At 49.0% G+C, this 21,632-nt stretch overlaps 1 protein-coding gene across 1 annotated transcript in view; it reads right to left on the bottom strand.

Annotated features, from left to right (window-relative positions):
* LOC142801744 (patched domain-containing protein 3-like) overlaps positions 1-21,125 on the bottom strand; it is a 132,485-nt gene extending 111,360 nt beyond the window's left edge. Inside the window, exon 1 of the mRNA XM_075887556.1 lies at positions 19,943-21,125. Within this exon, the coding sequence (XP_075743671.1) occupies positions 19,943-20,939 (997 nt within the window). The 5' untranslated portion in view covers positions 20,940-21,125. The remainder of the gene's footprint in view (positions 1-19,942) is intronic.
* Positions 21,126-21,632: the final 507 nt, after the last annotated feature.

The following is a 21,632-nucleotide window of genomic DNA, read 5'->3' as shown; positions in this document are numbered from 1 at the left end:
CACGAGAACAGAATAAGACAACTCAAACGCGCTTGTGTTGCCTAAGCGTTTGCGCATTCACAGTCTTTCTCGACGTGAAGCCTTTGAGTGACGTCACATTCAAGTTTGGGCGTCATTTTACAATGCTTTTGAGAGTACACGCGCATGCGACCAGCAAGTAACGCTGACGACATGTCACGTGACGACGAAGAAAAGCGTCGCGTGCGATACACCATTGTATGCCTATACTGCGCAACCATCCGCAGCGCCGAAAATGGAGCCCGCGATCGTCACGGCTTCAGTCTCTCTCTTCTGTCTTCCCATGAGGGAATCGTGGTCAAGAAATTGGCCTCATTTCCCTTTCTTGGAGCACCGCGGTGCATCGTCAGCGGCCTCTTGCGCAACATGTAGGTAAGTCCGTTCTCGCTTCGTTTGTTGCTTCTGCTGCTTGTTGCTGGCGATGCCATTGTTGGGGCTGCTCGCAATGCTTGGCCGACGTTGTATGCAGCACTTATTCAGCTCCGTTCGGGCCTCGCTATCGCGAACAGTGTCCCGCCCAACGAAAGCGCTTTCGGAGTTCCTGCTTGGCCGGATACTTGCATCTCAGCCGCCGTCAGTGGCGTAAATTGAGAATAATTGCAAGGTGGGCACCCGTCTTGCCACTGGAGTTATGTTTGTAAGTGTTGTATATAGGCTTTCTCCTTTTATTTATACAAACTTTTAAACCATGTCTTAAAATCAACTTGAAAAAAAAAGAAGCACGGGTTCTCAGCTAGCGTAATTCCTTAGTTCTATATGTCTCCTGTGAAACTGATAGAGCGGCAGTTGGGATTTCAACAGTCTCACACAGCTTAGGGGGTATTAAACCCCAGCAGATGCTACGAAAATAAAGGCACTGAAAAAGTTGGATGCACTACACTTAACCTTCAAGCCATTGAGATATACGCTTTGTGAAAGAGGGATTTTTAGGTGAGACACTCGAAAGGGTGTGTCTCCCTCCGCCTGAGCACGAGAGAGGTGGGGGGGTCAGGACCTTTCTGACCATCCCTCATATATACACCACTGGCCGACATTATGTGGCGAGTCGTTTACACTCGATTAGATGTGTTCGTTATCATCCGCTGCTCACGAATGGCTGAAGACTTATATGCATCCGCTATTGATTGTTGCATGACACCTGGCCGACTGCTACAATTTATCTGCACGGAACACAAGACCCGAAGAGAACAAACTTAAGGGTACCACAGTTATCTCGCTTTTTGGTCACGCGTTACACGGGACCAACCTTACAGTAAGCCCCGCGACGACCATTTCACCATGTCTGGAGCTGGACAACACCTATTTAGAGTGTTAACTCAGGCGTGTCCACAATGTCTCGCGTGCCGTTTGTGCATGAATATGGCCCTTTTTAGCCTGTTCCTGCTCCGTGTGCAACGTACGTGACGGCCCAGGAGTCTAGCTACTGGCTACGAAGTATACACCACAATGGATGACCTTCTGGCTGCTCTAGGACATGGTATGCATTGTTCTCAAAGCAATGCCGAATAGCGCTCACCGGCCAACGCGACGGAGATGGACGATTGTCTTTGGATTGGGAACTGTACTGCCTAGTTCGCGAAAACCTTCAGCAGGGAAGTGCAGCCTGTTGCAGATCACAACTTTCACCGCCTTGAGAGGGTGCTAGTGTAGGTCCAACATTGCTGTAGTTTGGGGGATCGTGCAGAAGCCGCTAGATAGTGTGTCCGTCACTTCAAACTGTGTGGCCTTTTCGGCTGCAGCCACCGTGTTGTCAAGGCTTTGCCGAGGTCATTGGCTCGAGCATGTATACGCCACACTGGGTAATGAGAAACGCGCGTGTGGTGTATTATTGAAGTTTTGGACACCGGGTACGTAATTTGCTGTGGTCTGAAAAAATTCACGTATAGCTTCGTGAAAAAGGTAAATTATTGCTACTACGATTCGCAGCACATGTCGTAAAAATAACCAGCGAAAACTGTAAAGCACCAGCGAACCACCAAAGTGAGGCTGATTGAGCGCCGGCACTGGCTGGCTGCGTGGACATCCTCCAAACGACAGTTATGACGGGTGCCGCACGGTAGCGCTGCCATCTGTGAAAGCGAAGTCTCGTGGGCGTCTCGCATGAGTATACTGGCGAGGGCCGGGATAACACTGGTTCAGCTGACTTGAACTTTTCTCTAAACTCTGTACTGTACGGACAACGTCGAATACGCCTTCATTGTGGCATTTGTCGTTGCTCAGAGTTCAACTGAATTCCGTTGGTTGTGTTTCGTACTGTTAACCGAAACTACGCTATATGTACACTGTTATGAGGCGAGTCAGGCACACCTCACTCTGATTCACAAATGCGACAGTTTCATTTCGTCCCTCTGAAAGCCGCCACTGTGACTGGGAAACCCAGCGTGCACCCGCGTGCTTTTTTAACATCGAAATCACTTAAATTCGGGGAAACATCGAAAAGCCGGAAACCTATACACCTCCGAAGACTCGGTGCTACATCGCAGCCTGCTGTGCTATACCGCGGGCACATAATGCACTAACTCCTGCAAATTATATATATGTGTGTGTGTGTGGGATATGGCACAACGGGAGCACTGTCAACAGGGATAAATATATTTATTTCCCAACAGTTTCGGGAGGGGTCCTCCCTTCATCAGGGGATGAGTTATAAATATATTTATCCTTGTTGACAACGCTCCCGTTGTGCCATATCCCATACCCTCACGAAGACTAACTGGCCCATTGAATTATTACTCCCACAATATATATATATATATATATATATATATTGAAGGTCTCTAGTATTGAAGCCTATGAAATTGACAAAATGAAAGAAATATGTGTGAGTGCGGCTGACTTGGCTTTGCCAGCTAAAGAAAACAAAGTCTCTAGAATCTTCGCTTTGTCGTTGGCGAGCGCAGATTGTCGCAATCGGCGATGACGCGTGCATGAGTTGGGCTGTATCTTTACATGATGTTTTCTCAGTTTTATCGATCTACTGTTATTGTACAAATAGCATGTGTTATCGCAAATAAAACATTACTTGCAAGTATGCGCTGTGTGTCTCTCTCTCTCTTCTGTCCTTGTCGTGGCGCGCTGCACCCATATGAATGATGAACCGCAACCAATCAGCCCGTCACGTGCCCTAAAGCAAATGACACAAAGAGTGCACTCGTACCCAGTATATCGCGGTCGCCACAGTACCACAGCTACCGCTAAACCCTCGGGGCCGAGCGGGGCTTCCTGGCGGGGGTTGGCGCAAGGGGAAAACCAGTTTCACGTCGCCGCCAATGGGCGAAAGTGGCCCGCCGTGAACGTGCTGCCAGCGCACGCGGGCCTTTGACGAAGACGACGACGTTGTCGATACCAGCCCGAAACACGGAACAATAAACTATGCGACGTGTCTCGTCACGCCACATGCTGAACTTTGTTTTTTTAGTTTTTTTTTCTTGAAGCACCCACTGTGGGAGCTCGGGTAGCGTGAAACGTTATTCAAAACGGAGGCGCGTTTAGCTGGTCAAAATTGATCGGGATTCACACTAGAGATGTGCGTGGGCCGCAGTTTTGCGGCCCGGCCCGGCCCGGGCCCGATGTTTGTCGGAGGCGGGCCAGTCCGGCCCAATAATGTATAGACGGGCTGCCCAGGCCCGGCGTCTCATACCCAAGGCCCGGCCCGACCTGGTCCGACTCGATGAACCACGCAACAAAGCGCATGGCAACAGAAAAATGAAAATCCATTTACTAAGAAAAAAAAGCGTGCCGTCCATCTCTGTAACTTCTTTTTTTGTATACGACAAATATTTTTGTAAAGGATATGTATACGATAAAGAACAAAACATTTACGAAACGTGTGCCAGTTTTTTTTTTTTACTCACAGAACATAGCTGTGCTGTTCCCTCAGCCCATAATGTTAAAAGCCGCGAGTTTCAGCTAATTAACCCACATACAACCCAACTATGAAAACTATGACAAAATATATTTTTTTTTACAAAAAGCCTACTTCTTTTCTCCAAAGAAAGCACACATATGAACAAGGAGAATTCCGGCATATCATCTATATGTATGGCTTGATTCGAGCTTTTCATCAGGCCCGAGCCCGGCCCGGGCCCGAGGTTGAAAGACGTCGCGCTGCCCAAGCCGCCCGCGCTGCCCAAGTCGGGCTTTTGGGCAACGCGGAGCCCGTGCACACCTATAATTCACACACGCCTTCCAAACGAACATGCTTAAGATATTCGCGATGATATATATATATAACATAGTTCGTATAACTGAATGGCTCGTTTACAAACGGCCGCGCGCTCGTGTGTGTGTTCCATTTGACACAATGCTAACGCTTTTCAGTTTTACTAAATTAGTGCAAGGCGTTGTCTAGTTCTACGAACATATTTTGTGACCCTATCCAATGATGCCTCTCAGGTCATATTAATCCGGAATTGTCCGAAATGCTGCTTACAAGTAGCGCTTTGCGTTTTGAGGACTACGTCATCCGAGACCCACGCGTTGATACATGCTCCACTCTGTCCGCAGAAGATATTGTGGTGAGTGTTATACACCAGAAAAAAGAAGAGAAGCAGAAAGAAGTAGGGCGAGCATCGAATATTTCAGGTGAATAAGCACTGATGGACAAAAGAGAAGATGTTAAGCTGCCCAGCAGAGTATTTTGCCGAAAAGGCTTATGAGAGCTTGGACACGGTAGCTCAGTTCATTAACACTGTGTTCTTATAGGCCACAGGTGCAGCAAAAGATTGCTGCATTCTTCAAAACAAGCTAAACACGCAGGAATTCACATCCAAATAAGGAGCATTGCAAATAACAGGGTGCGATTTCATTTTAACAACTGATGTTTTCGTGAGTTCCTGCACAAGTTGCAACGTAGCTGTTTCACTTCAGTGAGTTTTCAGTTTAACACACTATTTCCTAGAGTCCCTTGAAGTGCGTTCAAGTGTAGTTTCACCGCGCATGTGTTGAAAGAGAGGCCAAGGACGATACATATACGACTACGGTTCACAGCGGAGAGCCTTCGAGTTCGGGAGTTTTCACCGAGTCAAGATTGAACTGCCCGACTGAAGTACAAGCAAGTCAAGCATAAACGAAAGGCGCGTCGCATACAGGGCCTCACACTGACGTGTTTGCACATCAGCGTCGATCGGCACACGTATACGTGCACACGCATGTTTACTTGGTCTGCGACGTGGATTTTAACACGTACAACGCAGTTAGGCCAACGACATTCACGCGTGGTATTTTTATTATCGATGCGATCCTGCTTTTCGAGAGTGTTTGCCCGGAAAACACTGAGGGTCGGGCCACGCCCACGCGAGCGTTAGAGATGCTGTCGAGACGTCCGGGCTGATTTCGCGCACAACGCAACGCGTCGGGCAAGCACCAGAGCTAACGGAAAGGACGCGCCAACCTGGTCTCGTTCACTCGCACGCAGTCGCAGTCACCTTTCGACAACCAGCGACAAGTTGAACCGAGGTTGCCCCACCGTTGACCTTCAAACTGATGTTCATACTACGTACAATTTTAATGCTCTTGGAGCCGGTTATTAAGAAGTCATAAGATGTAAAAGGCGCACGTACCCAAAGAAAACTATACTTTTCAACCGAGGTCAGGTCTCTGTTAAGATCGGATCGAATGCATTTCTAGTTTTCATTTATGCATCTTATTGCTTGATTAGATAGATAGATAGATAGATAGATAGATAGATAGATAGATAGATAGATAGATAGATAGATAGATAGATAGATAGATAGATAGATAGATAGATAGATAGATAGATAGATAGATAGATAGATAGATAGATAGATAGATAGATAGATAGATAGATAGATAGATAGATAGATAGATAGATAGATAGATAGATAGATAGATAGATAGATAGATAGATAGATAGATAGATAGATAGATAGATAGATAGATAGATAGTCCCTCTTTCTGCAGGTACAATATTATATGATAAAATGGTTTTCCTGCTGTATTAGATCGGGTTTGGAACAAGTTATTTATAGTTTCATCATGTGTTTCTCGAGTTCAGTACGCTTACTTCATATGAAGGGTCATTTAGACAAACAAGCTAATCACTGACTTCCTTTCAATTCTGTTGTCATATCCCATTGACGCTTATGTCAGCACACGTAAGCGCTGACTGTGTAGAAGCGAAGATTGTGAACAAGCGAAGCGTCGGAGCGAGGATTGCTGCTGCGTCTCAGGTGCTTCGGCAGAAGCGCATCCACAAATATGTTCGATGGCGGCAATCCACCCGCCAAGCATTGTGAAACGTGTATTAGCGTCACCCCCGGAAGCTTTTCAGGCCTGCGCGTCACGTGACGTGACGTCGACGACGTCACATCGCGCCGGCCGGCCGGCCGCCCTTCGCTGGGTAGCTGCGCCAGCCGCGAGCGCCCTTCACGCCTACCGACTCGGGCGAGGTTCCTTGACACCATGTCCGCACGATTTATCAAGGTATCCATTGATTGTATGGTTTAACGCGCCGACGCAATGCAGGCGATGAAGCGCGCCGTAGGGGAGAGCTCAGGATCAAGTTTTACTACCTGGGAATCTTTATTGTGTGCCGAAATCTCGTACACACGGGCGTTTTTGCTTTTCGCCTCCATCAGAAATGCGGCCGCCGCAGCCGGGTATCGAAACTGCGCCCTAGTGCTCAGCAGCGCTACGCCTTAGCCACTGAGCCACCGTTGCGGGGGAACTTATCAAGGTATCAAGAAATAATGAATATCGTGAATGGAATAATGCGTATTTATTTATCACAGCCAGACGCCGTCTGTACAAATATCACAGTGCACATTGTTCTCGGTCCAGGCAGACGACAGGCAACACAAGATGTTGCCCTTAATGCTGAAAATATGCCAAAAGTACAAAACACAATATCTTGCCACATAAAACTCAGAAAACAAAACAGATTGTAACAGCAAAAACATCCCCGAGCTTTGGAACAGAAAAAGCACACTTTCATTTAAATTGTAGGTTAGAGGAAAACATACCATTCGTTTATCATAGTAGCAGTAGCAACACAAGGTATCAGGTTCAAACACTTGCCAAAAAATACAATACAAAAGAACACTGGTGACTAAATTGTGGTCCACAGCATGATAAATGACAGAAAGAAAAGTAATTGTACTGCCACAGGTAGGTGCATGTCCTAGGGAAAAAATCAAACAAAAATCTAAGAAAAAAACAAATCACAGTGCACAACATGTCTGTACACAGAGTGCACAAGGAAAGTGTACACAGCTTAGGTACCAAAACGGACTGTACAACTGCTACAGTGGGCACCGAGGCAGTTCGAGTTAAAAAAAAAGAAAAAAGTACAGCACCTTTAAAAGCTAACAACTTGTAAAGAGATACAAAACTGGAAACAAGGCTCAAACAAGGGAATGTATTGCTTGAGCCAGGTGGCAATAAGTGCAGCGCTCCTCAGACAGCATCGACAGGTTGTTCAAAATTTCCAACAAGGAACTTACTTTTTGAACTGAGTCTGGTACAACAGCGCTACCAAGGTTCTTGATTGGTGAACCTTGATAGCAGGCAAAGACTTCAAGGTTTGCAAACACGGTCAATGACGCATTCAAACAAGGTTCACGATAGTCGATAATGTTCAAAAACATGGAGCACTCTTCTTTATGAATCACAGTCCACTTTGGAGACACTGACACCCCTTGCAGGCGAGCCCTTAGTTCTTCGAGGGACGAAAACCGGTCTCGTTTTTGCTCCGCTTCATATGACGCCAGCGACTCTTCTACAGCACGGGCGAGTTGGGAGGCTTCTTGTCGGCTCCTCTTGGCGTCAGGGGTTTCTCTCGTGCTCTGGTCTCGTACTGATAGGTAGGACGGACAGCCGGAAAATACCGTTGGGACAGATCCAGGACGCAACCGTGGTACTGGGAGTGCAACTTCAATAACTCTCCCTGTCCTTGGATCCGTCTACGATGTCGTCTTCTCAATGCATGAAGCGTCGAAATGATTCGCGCACACCTGCAAAAACGTTTCAAGAACGTCTGAGACGCCACTTCTCAAAAGAAAAAAATGCGCTCCCGTTTGCATGACCGCGTTTACAGTCCGTGTAGCTAAAACAAAGTCTACCTACGTTTCGCAAGCATCTAAATAAAAGCGCTGCGCTAAGCGGTACAAGCAACATGAAAGGAAACACGGGAGCGTGATGTCACCGCACTCCACGAAGCGCTTCCACCGAGAGCTTGCAAGAATGGACGACACCACGGCACTGTTAGTGAACAAAGCGCAGCTGACCATCCTTGCTGCGAACGCTGCTGGCGTCAGCGCTTCGCGAGGCCCGGCGGCCACACGCTCAAGTATTTCCCATCATAGGTGATTTCTACCCCAACAAGCAACGACAAGCTAAGAACAGGAGCATCTCAAATTCTTACCTTAGTGCACGAAGTCGGCACGAAGTCCTTCCTAGGAATGGCGCGTAGCCATTGTTTGAGAGCGTCGGCGTCTTTAGGGAAGGAAAACACTTGTATCTTCTTTCCTGTTTTGTAGTTGCCGGTGCATCCGGGTACACAACACTTATTCGGCATTGTCGCATCACTCCAGCATCACGCACGGAAACGAAATTGCCGCAAAACAACAACGGAAAGCAACAAACGTGAAACACCGTCAACACCACGCCGCCGAACCGTCACCACCGCCGCCCGCGCTGCGCTCGCAGCCGCTGCGGCTTCCCCGAGAGTCGGCCGGCCGGAAATGACGTCAAATTGCTGGGCGCAGGCCTGAAAAGATTTTCCGGGGGTGACGGTATTAGCCATGCGCAGCCAGATACTTTCCTCGTCAGTGGTTGCTTCTGGACGAGTGCCGGGAAAGTTTAAGGACGCCATTGTGGCGGCCTCCACAGACGAGTGTTTTAGGACGGCGCGATCTAGCACGTTTTCACCTTCACCTCTTTCCCGATACGTTGCGCGAATAACTCATTCGATGAAAGTGCGCACGAGACATTCTGAAACGGAAGAACGTAGTACGCAAGGCGAGTACTTTGTTATTCGATCGCAATGGCTGTGTGTGCCTCTAGCATGCGATGCGCACGTTACGTCTCCAGGAAAAGAAAAATAAGAACGTGTGGTAATCTTGTCGGTGTTACTCTTTGTTTTTTTCATTGTCCGCGCATGCCCAATAATTTTTAACACGAAAGTGTTTCATGCCGGGGGCCCCCCACGGCTCCGCTGACGAATTTTCGTCACGGATATGACGATGTAAATATAGATACTAACACATTGCAAAGAAAATGAAGAGAGATGGTAAAGATCTGCAGCGTGGCGTCGAACCAGCGACCTCACGCTCTTCAGCGCGCGACGCTAACCAGTAAACCACGCTGACCACTAAGCTTCAAGTTTCTTGCCGTTCTTCGCGCGAGATTGCAATTGTTGAACACTTGCGCATTCATTCCTTCGCCCTAGTGATGAAACAATGCAGAGTGAACGCACAAGTGCTTTTGCGAAGGCACGCTTCACTTTTGTGCTAGACCGATTCCTAAAAGGAGGGATCACCCATCTTTTTTATCAATACAACTTGTCATGATGTGACTCGTCAGAGCGTGTTGTTGCTGGATAGTGAAGGTCGCATCGCCAGTTTCTTATCGCGCTTTTTCTTGCCTACCAAACGGTTGTTCATGGTACTTTTGTTTTTGTAGAATGACCATTTTATACTAGCACGTGCTATTTTTTTACATCTCTAACTGTTCAATTACTCGCTATATTTTTTTCCATATCATCATTCTCTATTACTTCCCTGTCCACGCACTCTTTCGAGACTCGCATTCGTTTGATGTTCAGTCTGATGGAAAGCGTCATTTCTCTGTATAAGCACGTACACATAACACATGCAGCATCCAACCATAAGCAACCCTCCGTATTGTCTGTTTAATAGAAAGATCTACCTTACTACAGTCTATAGGAGACGTCAAACACTTCTTTAAACGTGCGCGCTATTATGTCTCGTGCTACCCAAATGATGCGATGAACAACTGACTCTTTACTTCAATGATTGATTGATATGTGGGGTTTAACGTCCCTAAACCACCATATGATTACGAGAGATGCCGTAGTGGAGGACAGTCGGAAATTTCGACCACCTGGGGTTCTTTAACGTGCACCCAAATCTGAGCACACTGGCCTACAACATTTCCGCCTCTGTCGGAAATGCAACCGCCGCAGCCGGGATTCGATCACGCGACCTGCGGGTCAGCAGCCTAGTACCTTAGTCACTAGACCACCACGGCGGTGCTCTTTATTTCAATGAATGGTCGAGAGTGGACGTGTCAGAGATAAATATAAGAAACAGACTATATAAATAAAGACATAGCTACAGGTGGGGTAGGTACGCAGCCCAACTCTGACAAACAAAACCGTCGCGTTAGAAAAATAATCTTGGGATGATTTCTGCGAGGCAAACAGTGTGCTGCGCACCCAAGGTCAGCGTTGTAGCTCACCGTATACAACGCATGCGACCTCGACAGGCCTCTATCTTTCTTCTTTGTCCTTCTCGGTTCAGTGAGCTGAAGCAGGTTCGTCGCGACTTCAACAACAAAGTTTCTCCGACACGCAGAACGCTCGGTTGTTGTTTCACTGCGCATACTCTAGATGCTCACGCAAAAGAAACATGTTTCCTGCATCCAAATTTTGAAGGCTTCAACTGGCAGCAGGTCGAAAGCCACCGGGATGATGCGACCAATTTTGTTGCCAATTTTCTTTGATATGTCTGTCTAATCACTACCTGCTGATGCGCATGAAATTTGCGAAAAGCATTGAAGCTTCCTACTGGCACAGGATTGACTGACAATCTGGGACATAGGGCACAGAATATTTATTGTGCACACGCGACAACAACAATGGCCGGGCCTTTCTCTTGTCTGCTTAAAATTGATCTATCTATCTATCTGTCTATCTATCTATCTATCTATCTATCTATCTGTCTATCTATCTATCTGTCTATCTATCTGTCTATCTATCTATCTGTCTATCTATCTATCTATCTATCTATCTATCTATCTATCTATCTATCTATCTATCTATCTATCTGTCTATCTATCTGTCTATCTGTCTGTCTATCTGTCTGTCTGTCTGTCTGTCTATCTGTCTGTCTATCTATCTGTCTATCTGTCAATCTATCTATCTGTCTGTCTATCTATCTGTCTATCTATCTATCTGTCTATCTATCTGTCTGTCTGTCTATCTATCTGTCTGTCTATCTATCTGTCTGTCTGTCTATCTATCTGTCTGTCTGTCTGTCTATCTATCTGTCTGTCTATCTATCTGTCTGTCTGTCTGTCTGTCTGTCTGTCTATCTGTCTGTCTATCTATCTGTCTGTCTGTCTATCCGTCTGTCTGTCTGTCCGTCTGTCTGCCTGTCCGTCTGTCTGCCTGTCCGTCCGTCCGTCCGTCTGTCTGTCTGTCTGTCTGTGTCTATTATTAACGACACTGACTGCTGCCTGCACTTGGTCTTAAATACGATATTTAATGTTAAACGAGAATATATACGCTTTCGTCGAAATACCTTGTCCATTCTCATTCGTATGCTGTCTTTACCCGCTTTGTTCAGAGCGAAGCTCGTTAGGCTTTTCGATGCGCCGTGTAGTGCGAGCAGGAATTACCATCATCATGAACGATATTCGATTGTTTAGACCTCGTCAACTTCTGCTTCGCTTGCACAACACGTGCGCCAATTTGTACGGCATAGAATACAAGAACTATGATGGGCAAGTCTGTTATGATGTCACTAAAGATCGCCTAACATCTCGTAACTAGTCACGTGACTAAGATCGCGTATGTCGCGTAATAACTATAGTCACCTGGCGTGTTCCCACAGAAAACCACGTAAACCACGTCAAACCTCTTGGCTCCCTTATCGACATTTTATTTTGGCATGTGTCTGAGTCAACTGACTCGAGGCGCTATAGAATATTCGTTTGAAATTCCGGAACACAAATGAGCTATCTATATTGGCGGTGTTAGAAGGAAGCGTTGTCATCCGTCCAGGACGCTACACACACTTAGCGTAGCGCGCAGGAAAGGCGTGCGAAGCAGTCACACGCAGACCGGTTGCGCAAGCCTTCCGCTGACGTAACACACCGTGGCCGTCGTCTGAGCGTCCTACACTCAGTTCGGAAGTATATATCCTGAGCGCAATCTTTATATACTGCTAAGCCGGAGTACGTAAGTTGGTGCACTGGCGGAGGAAGCGTGCATGAAATGGGACAACACTGTGGCAGCTTCGACGGTGGCTAAATGTGGCTTCGGAGGAAACGCACGACAACCGATGCAAGGAAGATAAAACGGCACGGTAGTCGTGCACTGGCTGCGGAAGCATGGAGCGTATCGTCCTTTGTTGTGCGATGACGTCATCTACAGGCAATGCAGAACTTGTGACTTCGATCTAGCCCTGTGAGCCACCGTATCTATGTGAGGTAACACGACTTACTTTTCGACGAGGGCTTAATAGAGAGATAAATCGAGAAGGGGAAATGCAGGGAGGTTAACCATGACGAGCGTCCGGTTCGCTGGACCCTGCACAGGGGAATGGGAGAAGAAAGTGAAAAAGAGAATGCGAACACTGCACACACGCTGGAGTTCATTCGTTCAATGAGGCTCGAATTTCTCGGCCTTGTATGCGCTACTACAGCGCTCAGGCATTCGATTGAGAAATCGTGGCCTTTCTGATATCAGTACGCGATGAGGGCCGTGGAACAGCCCCACTGGTTAGTGAAGATGTGAGAACGTTGAACTGTAGATCCTGCACGCACCTATCCTACAAGCCCACACGCCTTCAGAATTTTGTGTCGATACTCCTTTAGGCACTGCTGTGCCACGTTCCAGCTATGGACCAGAGCATAAAGATCTCGACCGCAAGCGTTTGCAGAGTTGACGGCTCAACAGTCCACCTCCTGAAGTTGCTCAGCTCTTGTGTAGTTTGTTGTTGCCATCGAAACACGGCTACCGCCGCAGCAGGGAATCGAATCGGCGCCCTCGCACTTAGGCAGCATATACCGCCGCAGCCGTTAAATGCTGTCTCCGTGGCTCGTAAGGATATCCAGACGTAACTCCCGCCTCCGAGGAGCAACAAACCACACGAAGTCTGAAGAGCTGTGCTCTCGCTTCATCAGTTCGCATCTCGGGCTGCTTCGCAATGCGACCCGAGGCGGCGGCTCTGGCGCCGATGAAGACACGTCGCTGTGCCGCCGGATCAGTACACCGCCGCACTCGCGTCGTCGGCGCAGCAAGCAAAAGCAAGCACGGCGAGCGCACGGGGTCAGCGTGCCACGCGAAGTTGGCCAACGTCGTCGGCCGCGCAGCGGGATTCGGCGTTTCCTAACTGCACCGAACGAGACGGGGATTGCCACCATCGCTCACGGCGTCGTATCGTGTTATGTCTCAGTTCTACGAGGTGGCTATACTGGCTTGTTTACTGCATAAATGATGGACAAAAGTGAGAGCGTCACAGCATGGAATACATACACTACAGTACGCCGTTGAAAATAGAAGCTGGTGCGAACAAAAACGAAGATAGCGGAAATCTTAGAGCCGCAATGAATTAAACGACGCTTGATTATAGCACACAAATGTAGGTGTATAGGCGAGCTGGGGGGGGGGGAAGGAAACGCCCGCCATCCTTTCTCACCAGGCGAAGCGCCATGTCTTCCGCATATCTTTACTCAACAGGGCCTGTTATGTCAGTGCTTAATGTACGGAGTTATGGTGACAGAGGCTTTTGGTGATAATGGTGGACGAAGATCCGTGATGCTGTATTTCAATTAGGAACCGTTTGCTTCCCACTCTTGTGTAATGGTAGCGCTACGAAGACAGGGAGATGAAAGTGCCTTATGCGGGCACTTTCTTGTCCCTGTCTTGGCGCTTGTGTCACACAGGAACGAATATGTACTAACTATCTCGCCTTTCCATTTTGATTTGTTCCCACATCCGCAGAAATGGGAACTAAAGGTAGCCCGTGACGAGAAGCACGTCGTTGCATTGGTGACATTCTTACATCAATTGCTAGCCTTGTTTTCTTTCTCAGACTGTGTGCTAGTGGCGGCTATTATACGGCTCCATTACATTTCTATAGCGGTTACGGCGTACTATGGGGAAGGTCGTCGGTGTCCGGAATTTGAAAGTGGTTCCCTCACTATGGCGAAAACGCGTGGGATAAAAAAGAGAAAAAAAAACGGTTTCGCTGTATCCGATAATTTGTTATCACCGCATATTCGTAACACTGCATCAATGACAGGATTAATCTTCGTTTCCTTCATTGTAAACGACAATTCGTTATATCTGGGCTACGTTCATTGTGTCGAGGTTGGATTGCGTCCTAAATCCGGATTCTGGATGAAAAATTGACTTCGTCACCCACTAAGCTTATGTCACTTACGCCGTCTGCAATTATAATGCACCATCTGCTGTACGATTAGCTGATGTCACATCTTCAACATAAGCAGCGTTTACATGAATGCGACAGGTAGGAATGCACGTGGCGTTAGCAGCGCATCGCATTCATGTGAACAGTGATAACGTATAGGCGAAGCGCTTTAGTGGGTTGAGGAAAAAACGCGTTATACTTCTGCAGCCGCTTCTTTGGAGGACGCCTCGGAATTCATCGGGGGAGATGTAAAAAAAATATTAAAGAGAGCGCCGTAATGCGCCAGGATGGTTCATTGCGTTGATGCGACAAGAGATCGAGAGAAAAATGGACTCGTCTCTTGCTGCGTACTTCAAACGTAGCCGGGTGTGTCTCTCGACACATGCCGTCACTCATACAGTGCACCCCTGTGATCCGTTTGGAAGGCAGCGCAATGTCTGTATCACTGTTCTTTATTTTGTTTCTTCCGTGTCAGATTCGCATGAGTTGTCTGCCTTCGGTTCACTATTTCAACTGATACCTTGCAAAATAGCTATTGAAGACTATATGAACAGCCTCGACCTTAGGCTAACCAGCAAACATACTTTTTTTCCATTCAACGCTTGTACCTTACTTTGTCTCGTTTTTCCGTTTCTTTCTGCGTGCAATAGAGCTTACTATGAAGCGTCACATTCTTTTCGTCATCTTAGAAAGGCAACTTAGAAGTGTGGAGCTTGGGCTAGTTGGTATGGCATGACAATAGTTATTGCGCGAGTCTCTGTGTCGTCGTTTTGTTCTCGCGCAATAACTATCGTCTTAGAAAGGCCTCTGAGGTGGTTGTGATATCTTTTTATTTGATATATGGGGTTTAGCGTCTTAAAACCACCATATGATAATGAGAGACGCCGTAGTGGAGGACTCCGGAAATTTCGACCACCTGGGGTTCCTTAACGTGCACCCAAATCTGAACACCCGGGCCTACAGCGTTTTCACCTCCATCGAAAATGCAGCCACCGCAGCCGGGTTTTGATCCCGCGACCTGCGGGTCAGCAGCCGAGTACCTTAACCACTAGACCACCGCGGCGGGGCTGAGGTGGTTGTGCGTCGGTCGTTGGAATGTGGAGGGCTGAAGCAGTTTGTAACGAGAAAAGCACTCTGGGAACGGGAGGTTTCTTACGAAAAAAAAGTCTTGCAAGTAAGCCGACTCACATACGTTTCAAAGCGTGTGCTCATTATATTGCAAAGCGTCAATTAGCGAAAGTCAGCGTCATTATAATGCGGAGTACGACACATGCTCATTTTGACTGGTTTTCGTCTATATGCGCTTATGCGATAATCATTAGCTTTTAATTAAGACGGTGTTGGTTGCACACGTGCGAAGAGGCAAAATCTCTCTCATACTTTGACTTCAAATGGGGGGGGGAGGGGGCGCAGTGATATGCCTCCGCCCCCCCCCTTCCCCGCCACGTCTATGGTGTTGGCGTTAGGAAAGCAAATAGCCACATTTAGCCGACGTTAGCCAACAGTGGCTATAACTCATAGAACACTGGCCAGCGCATGACAAAAGAAGTTCAGGTAGATTAACTCGCAGGGAAAGGAGAAACGAACGGGGGGGGGGGGGGGTCTTGCGCTAAGGTATGCTTTCTTGTGCATGACACCTCCGACGTAGTTGAGCGCGAGCGAAAAGCGCACGACTGTGGAACGCCCCCGTCGACGGAAGTTTTCGCGGGGAAACGGTGCTTCCGCGCCGCTTCCTGCCGCAGAGAACGAGTTTCCGGAAGTGCTTCCAGCCGCGTCCGGTTACGCAAACATGTGGCGACCGCGCGCCGAAAAGAACAACCTGTTCGCGTTTTCTCTTTTTTTTGCTTTTTTTCGTTTTTTTTACGCCAGTGTTTCGGCTTGCTCGGGCATACATTCGCTTGTCTTGGGCGGTAAACTTGCCCTCTATACTGTTCCGTAATAGAAGATGCAATCGCTGAGCATACGTCGTACTTCTTCGCTTCTAACGCGCACTCGTTTGCAAAGAACACCCTATATTCTCCGGCTTATATCTCTGAAAAGAAACAAGAAATCAGTGCAACGACCACGCGTTTAAATCCGTGCAAGTGTTCGCTTCTCGCCATTTTCGTTTGTCTGTCTATAAAGGGAAGTAATGACGAAAAGGAAGCGTTATTGGATCGGAGTTACAGCGAAGGAGTCGTTATAGTAGACCCAAATTGTTTATTATTATTCTCGAGTGCCCACTTTATCTCATCTTTGCCACTGTTCGGGGCGTTTCCGATTCCCACAGACGACAACGAAAATATTTAGCAAACTTTGCATCGTGGTCGCGGAGATACACGGCGACTGTCTATCTACCGCGTCGCTTACGTTGCATGAAAGAGCCTCTAATGTCAGTTACGATGGGCACTCCATGCGTACCATAGTTGTCAACCAGCCCCAGAAGCAGCAGTCTCGGCGGCCAGCCTGCAGGAGTAACTTCGTGCGACAGCGTTTGTCTCCAAGCTCTCACTGCCCGAGCGGGCGGGGAAAGAGAGTGATCACCCGTTCGGCGAAAAGTCAACAGTCGCATCTTTTTCTCCGACTTCGCTGTCGGCAAACGACTGCCCTCTACCTCCCTCTCCCACTCATTTTGTTTTTTCTTTTTCCCGTCCTGTTTTTAGTACCTCCGTGAAGTACGGCCGTGTCGTCGCCGTAGCCCCGCTTCTCGTCCTCCCCAAATTTTCCTCTCGTTTGCGAGTCGCCCCCACCTTAGGGGGACCTGGTCTTAAACGACGTTCAGCTGTGATGGGAAAGTGAAGGACCATTCGAAACTCGGACGAGTCGTCTCGCATCGGAATGCGCACCGCAGGTCTTTAAAGAAAGCCACCCTAGAAGGAATTCGTTACCGCCGTTATTGTAACTAACCGCGCCCGCATGTGCTGAATTTGCTGCGCACCAAAGATGTGTTCGGAAGCTGGCAGGGAAGCGAACGAATCACGGCCACACGCGAACGGTGCTTTGTCGTGTAAACAACGCTGATTTCTTCCCTAAGTGGTGCCGCAGATTTTATAAGCTGTCAAGCTCGCGAAACAGGACTAAAGTTTTTCCGTTACATTGAAGTTCTTTCGTGTCGGGGTTATGAACCACATTTGCCTGTGTTGCTGACCACTAAAGGAAGGGGACTGGAGTTGCTCAAATATCAGCGAAAGCTGTCCGTACTTCATCGCCCGCCCCCTAACTGCAGTGTTGCGGCCAGTTCCGTGCGCGGAGGCATCGTGCCGTTCGCGTCAAGATGCCTCGTTTCGCTCTTTCCCGCCAGCGCGTTCTTTCACTTTCGTCAGCTGGCGGCGGCGGGAGAAAGCATCCGCGCCAAGGAGGAACAGCGCGGCTTCCTGCAATGCGCTACCTCCTCCGCCGTGAACTCTTTTCCTTGTCCCTGTTTCTCTTCTCGCTGCGCGAAACAATGGGGCGAGAAGCGGGAAGTGCGCAGCTGTGACACATGCTGCGTAAGCGTGTCCTTGCCGGCATTTCCTCAATATACGTCACCGCGGCTGCATTTAGAACGAAGCGACGACGACAGTGAAGTCTTCGGTGTCGTACCACACCGAGGTATTCGATCCCCGAGAAAAATGGGAAAGAGAAATAAGCACTGACGTCACTGAAATCTTCATGTTTGAGCAGCCACACGGTAGGACGCGAAGTCTGGTACGTCGCATGCTACTTCTTTCATTATTAAGAGGGCATTTGCGTTCCGGTAGCTTCTGTATTACACCGAAGCAGGTTAACCGCCACACGATAATCTTAACCAATAGGCCTAATCTTCCCGAGCTAATCGTAGCCGTGCAGAGCGCCCGCGACAGGGCTGTTACTGGACCTTCCGGTCCCCACGTGGGAGTAGCCGCGGAGCAATCTCGGTGTCTGCACTGGACTCTCATGCACTGATGCTGCGTCGACGTCGTCAGAGCTGCCATGTGGCAACGCCTCCTGATCTGCATGTGGGAGTACCAGTACGTTACGAGCTTGCGTCCGTGTCGTCACTTGCAAGATATCAATACACTAGGGGTGGAAACTCGGTGCCTCTCGGGCCTGGCTGATGAATAGGCATTGCTATAACATCCTGTTTGGCATGTGATGTGCAAACTTAACGATCGTTAATGTGTATACAAACACAGATATACACACGTGGATGTTATGTTTGTGACGTTTGTAAAGAAAGAACACACTAATGAAAAAAAAAACACTCAAGCCGTGCGATATTAAAAAGAAGCTAAAAAGTAATCCTCGTTGATTAATGCCGACTCGCATTGCGCAATTCGGTGTAAGTCTATCGTATCAAGAACTGGGCATTGCTTAGCCAGGCTATAAGTCGAAAAGACAGACGGGTGGCGACTCTGCATTGTTATTCGTCAGCTGTCAATAACAGCCTTCCGCACGCACATATTTTTTTAATGACGAATGTGATCATCACAGAAATGCGTTTACGTACAACAGAATGAACATTTTCCTTTCATCAAAGCGCGTGGTAAGAATAGCTTAGCGTGCGCTCGCCATTCATATCACAATAGACACACCTTTTTTGAAATTGCAACGAAAAAAAAAATGCCTGGCTTGCTACATCTTCATCTGTTTCCCATTCTCTTCTCCCCGGAGGTCATCACACTTTCCTGTCCCATTTATATCGACGCGCAGAGGGTAACTACATTCAGCTTCTATGTGTGAAGATCCCGCGCGTGGCGAAATTCGGAAACGTACGACGCACAACGCCAGCGTCCCTCTCTCCAAGCGAAAGTTCTTGTACCATGGGTCATCACTTCCGGCTTGGCCGAAGCACAAATGCGGCGTAGAGCTACGCCGGTGCAATGCACAGGGTGGCGAAATCTTCGGAACCGGCGATACTTATACACTTATGAATATGCGCGGCATGGGGCCGAACGAGCTGCGCCCCGGCGTGAACGACCACGAGACACGGACGCTGCCATAAAAACGCGGCTAAACGGCCCGGGCGGAAGTTTCGGGCGTCTCGCTCCACGGTGTATCTCGCTCTCAACATGGCGTATGCCGAAAAAAAAAAGCAAGCTTACACTATTTTTTGTGCTTCTTTCCGGCGGAAGGAAGAGGAAGAAAAAGATCCGTATCGTGGGCCTTTACGTACTGTTCACTCGTGCATGACGCTGCTGATGATGATAACTGTGCATTCGTACGGGACCTCTGGTGGTGGTATAAATAAATTTATTTTTCAGCTCCCCTTTAGTAAGCATGCATAAAGATAACATTTTGGGGCATTTAACCTAAACCTCTGAAGTTGGCACTCACCGAAGTAAAAGCAAAATGCAATTACACGAAATAGCTTTCCCAAACTTTGGTTTACTTATCCACCACCTCGACCTACGCTTGTTTATTTTTTTATGATAAACTAGCTCGAGCGATGTTTCATGAATGATGTATACGGACGATAAGTGCCCGACGCGGTAGCACAGAACACCTATATACTACGGCGGCATAGTCTCTGATGTGCGATCCCATGCACGAAGTCGATTTCGAACGACGCGCTCTAGGCTTCTCATGTGCGAACTTCGATAGGGGCGAAGGCATGCATGACTCACCTAACATGAGGAACGGTGCGGCCATGTTGATGCCGATGAACTCGAGTCCAAGGTAGATGACCATGCCGAAACCGGCTATGACCGATACGGCGGCCGAAAGGCAGCCCAAGATTCCAAGCCAGGGCTTGCTGCGCACCGCGTCGCGCATGAGGCACGTGGTAACCGTGAATATGAGCATGATCACCACGGTGATGCTGAAGAAAGGCGTCACCGTGGTCGTGTTCTTCTCGAGCTCGTCGGCCAGCGATCGCGAGGTGAACCAGGCCAGCTTGATGTGGTCGAACTCTAGCGACTCCATCAGGTCCAGGAAGGCGTACTCCCAGGCCTGCGATCGTAGGTTGGCCTTGCGCGAAGACGTGTCCAAGTAGTAAAACATCGCCATCGCCTGCACCGATTTGATGAAACCATCGGCATCGCGCTCGATGCCTCCCATCAGGGCGCCGGTGAAGTAGATCTTCTGGCGCGCCCGGTCTATCCGGAGCGGGTACTCCAGCTTGAAGGTGCCGTTCTCGATCTGGTCGATGTACGGGTAGAAATCGAGCAGCTCGTTGGGATAGCAGAAGCGGCCGTCGCGTGCGCATATCTGCTCGTACACCCAGATGTCGTCATCCCAGAGGACGGTCATGTTCTTGATGATCTGGTCCAGGAGCATGATCTCGTCCCACACTTTGCGCGTCAGCAGGTTTTCGCCGTCGCGCGTCATCACGATGAGGCGACCGAACTTCTCGGGCTTCGTCTGGCGGCCGATGTCGAAGTTGAACGACGTGTTTTGCGGAAACAGCGCCTCGACGATGCGCCGCTCGTCGTGCGACCGGCCGTTCACGGGACTGAAGAGGTACTCCGGGTCGTCCACGTACACCATGCGCTGGATGCCCGTAGCCAGACACGCGGCCACGAGCAGGGGCACGATGACGAAGTAGCCCGGGTAGCGAGCGATGAACTCGCCCACTACCTTGAAGAGCCACGAAACGGCACGGTCCACGCAGTCCATCCGCATCTTGGCTGACTCTGGCCGCCGCCTGGCAAGGAACCACCACAAAAACCAGCACACACCGCACGCACCGCACCGCACACAGACGCACTCGGCGAGGCCGCCACTCGGGGCTGGTCCGAGGAAAAAAAAGCGGGACGTACGCTACGCTACGTCGTCGCCGCCAGCGCCGACGCTCTCTGGTCGTGTTCTGTGCGGCAGCACGCGTCGCGAAGAAGGAGGCCCCTGCTGCCACCTTGGGCGAGGAAGAGGGCGAGAGGAGAGTTGTAAAACTTCCTCTCGCTTCTTCGGAGGACGAGAGGGGCGGTCCTCTTTTCTCTTTCTTCCGCCGGCAGGCAAGCAGGTAAGCCAGAAGCCAGGTGGCAAGGTCGGCGCTCCGATTGGCCCGTACGGGTGTGCTCTCGCGCGCACAAGAACTTGTGCCGCAGTCCTATGCGTCACGCGATTAAGTGGTGCGTCAACGTGATGCTTATTTACCCTGGCTCACGCTGCCGGAGTCGGTAGCTGTCCACTTCGTTAACGACTTCTCCGGCACCGAAAGTATACTCTCGGTGAAGGGATTACGCAATGTTGCTGAATTGAACCGCAACGTTGAGTCATCCAAGCACGCGATACTGGCGCTTCATCAAGTAAGCCCAAACCCGATAGCACGCGAGGATCTCGGAAACCGTGTGGTCTCGCAACGCAAGCACGTCTGGG

This window comes from Rhipicephalus microplus, chromosome 1 (genome assembly GCF_043290135.1).
Source record: "Rhipicephalus microplus isolate Deutch F79 chromosome 1, USDA_Rmic, whole genome shotgun sequence".
Classification (NCBI taxonomy): domain Eukaryota; kingdom Metazoa; phylum Arthropoda; class Arachnida; order Ixodida; family Ixodidae; genus Rhipicephalus; species Rhipicephalus microplus.
The sequence above is the reverse complement of the archived record's forward strand: the minus strand, read 5'-3'. Positions and strand labels throughout refer to the sequence as shown.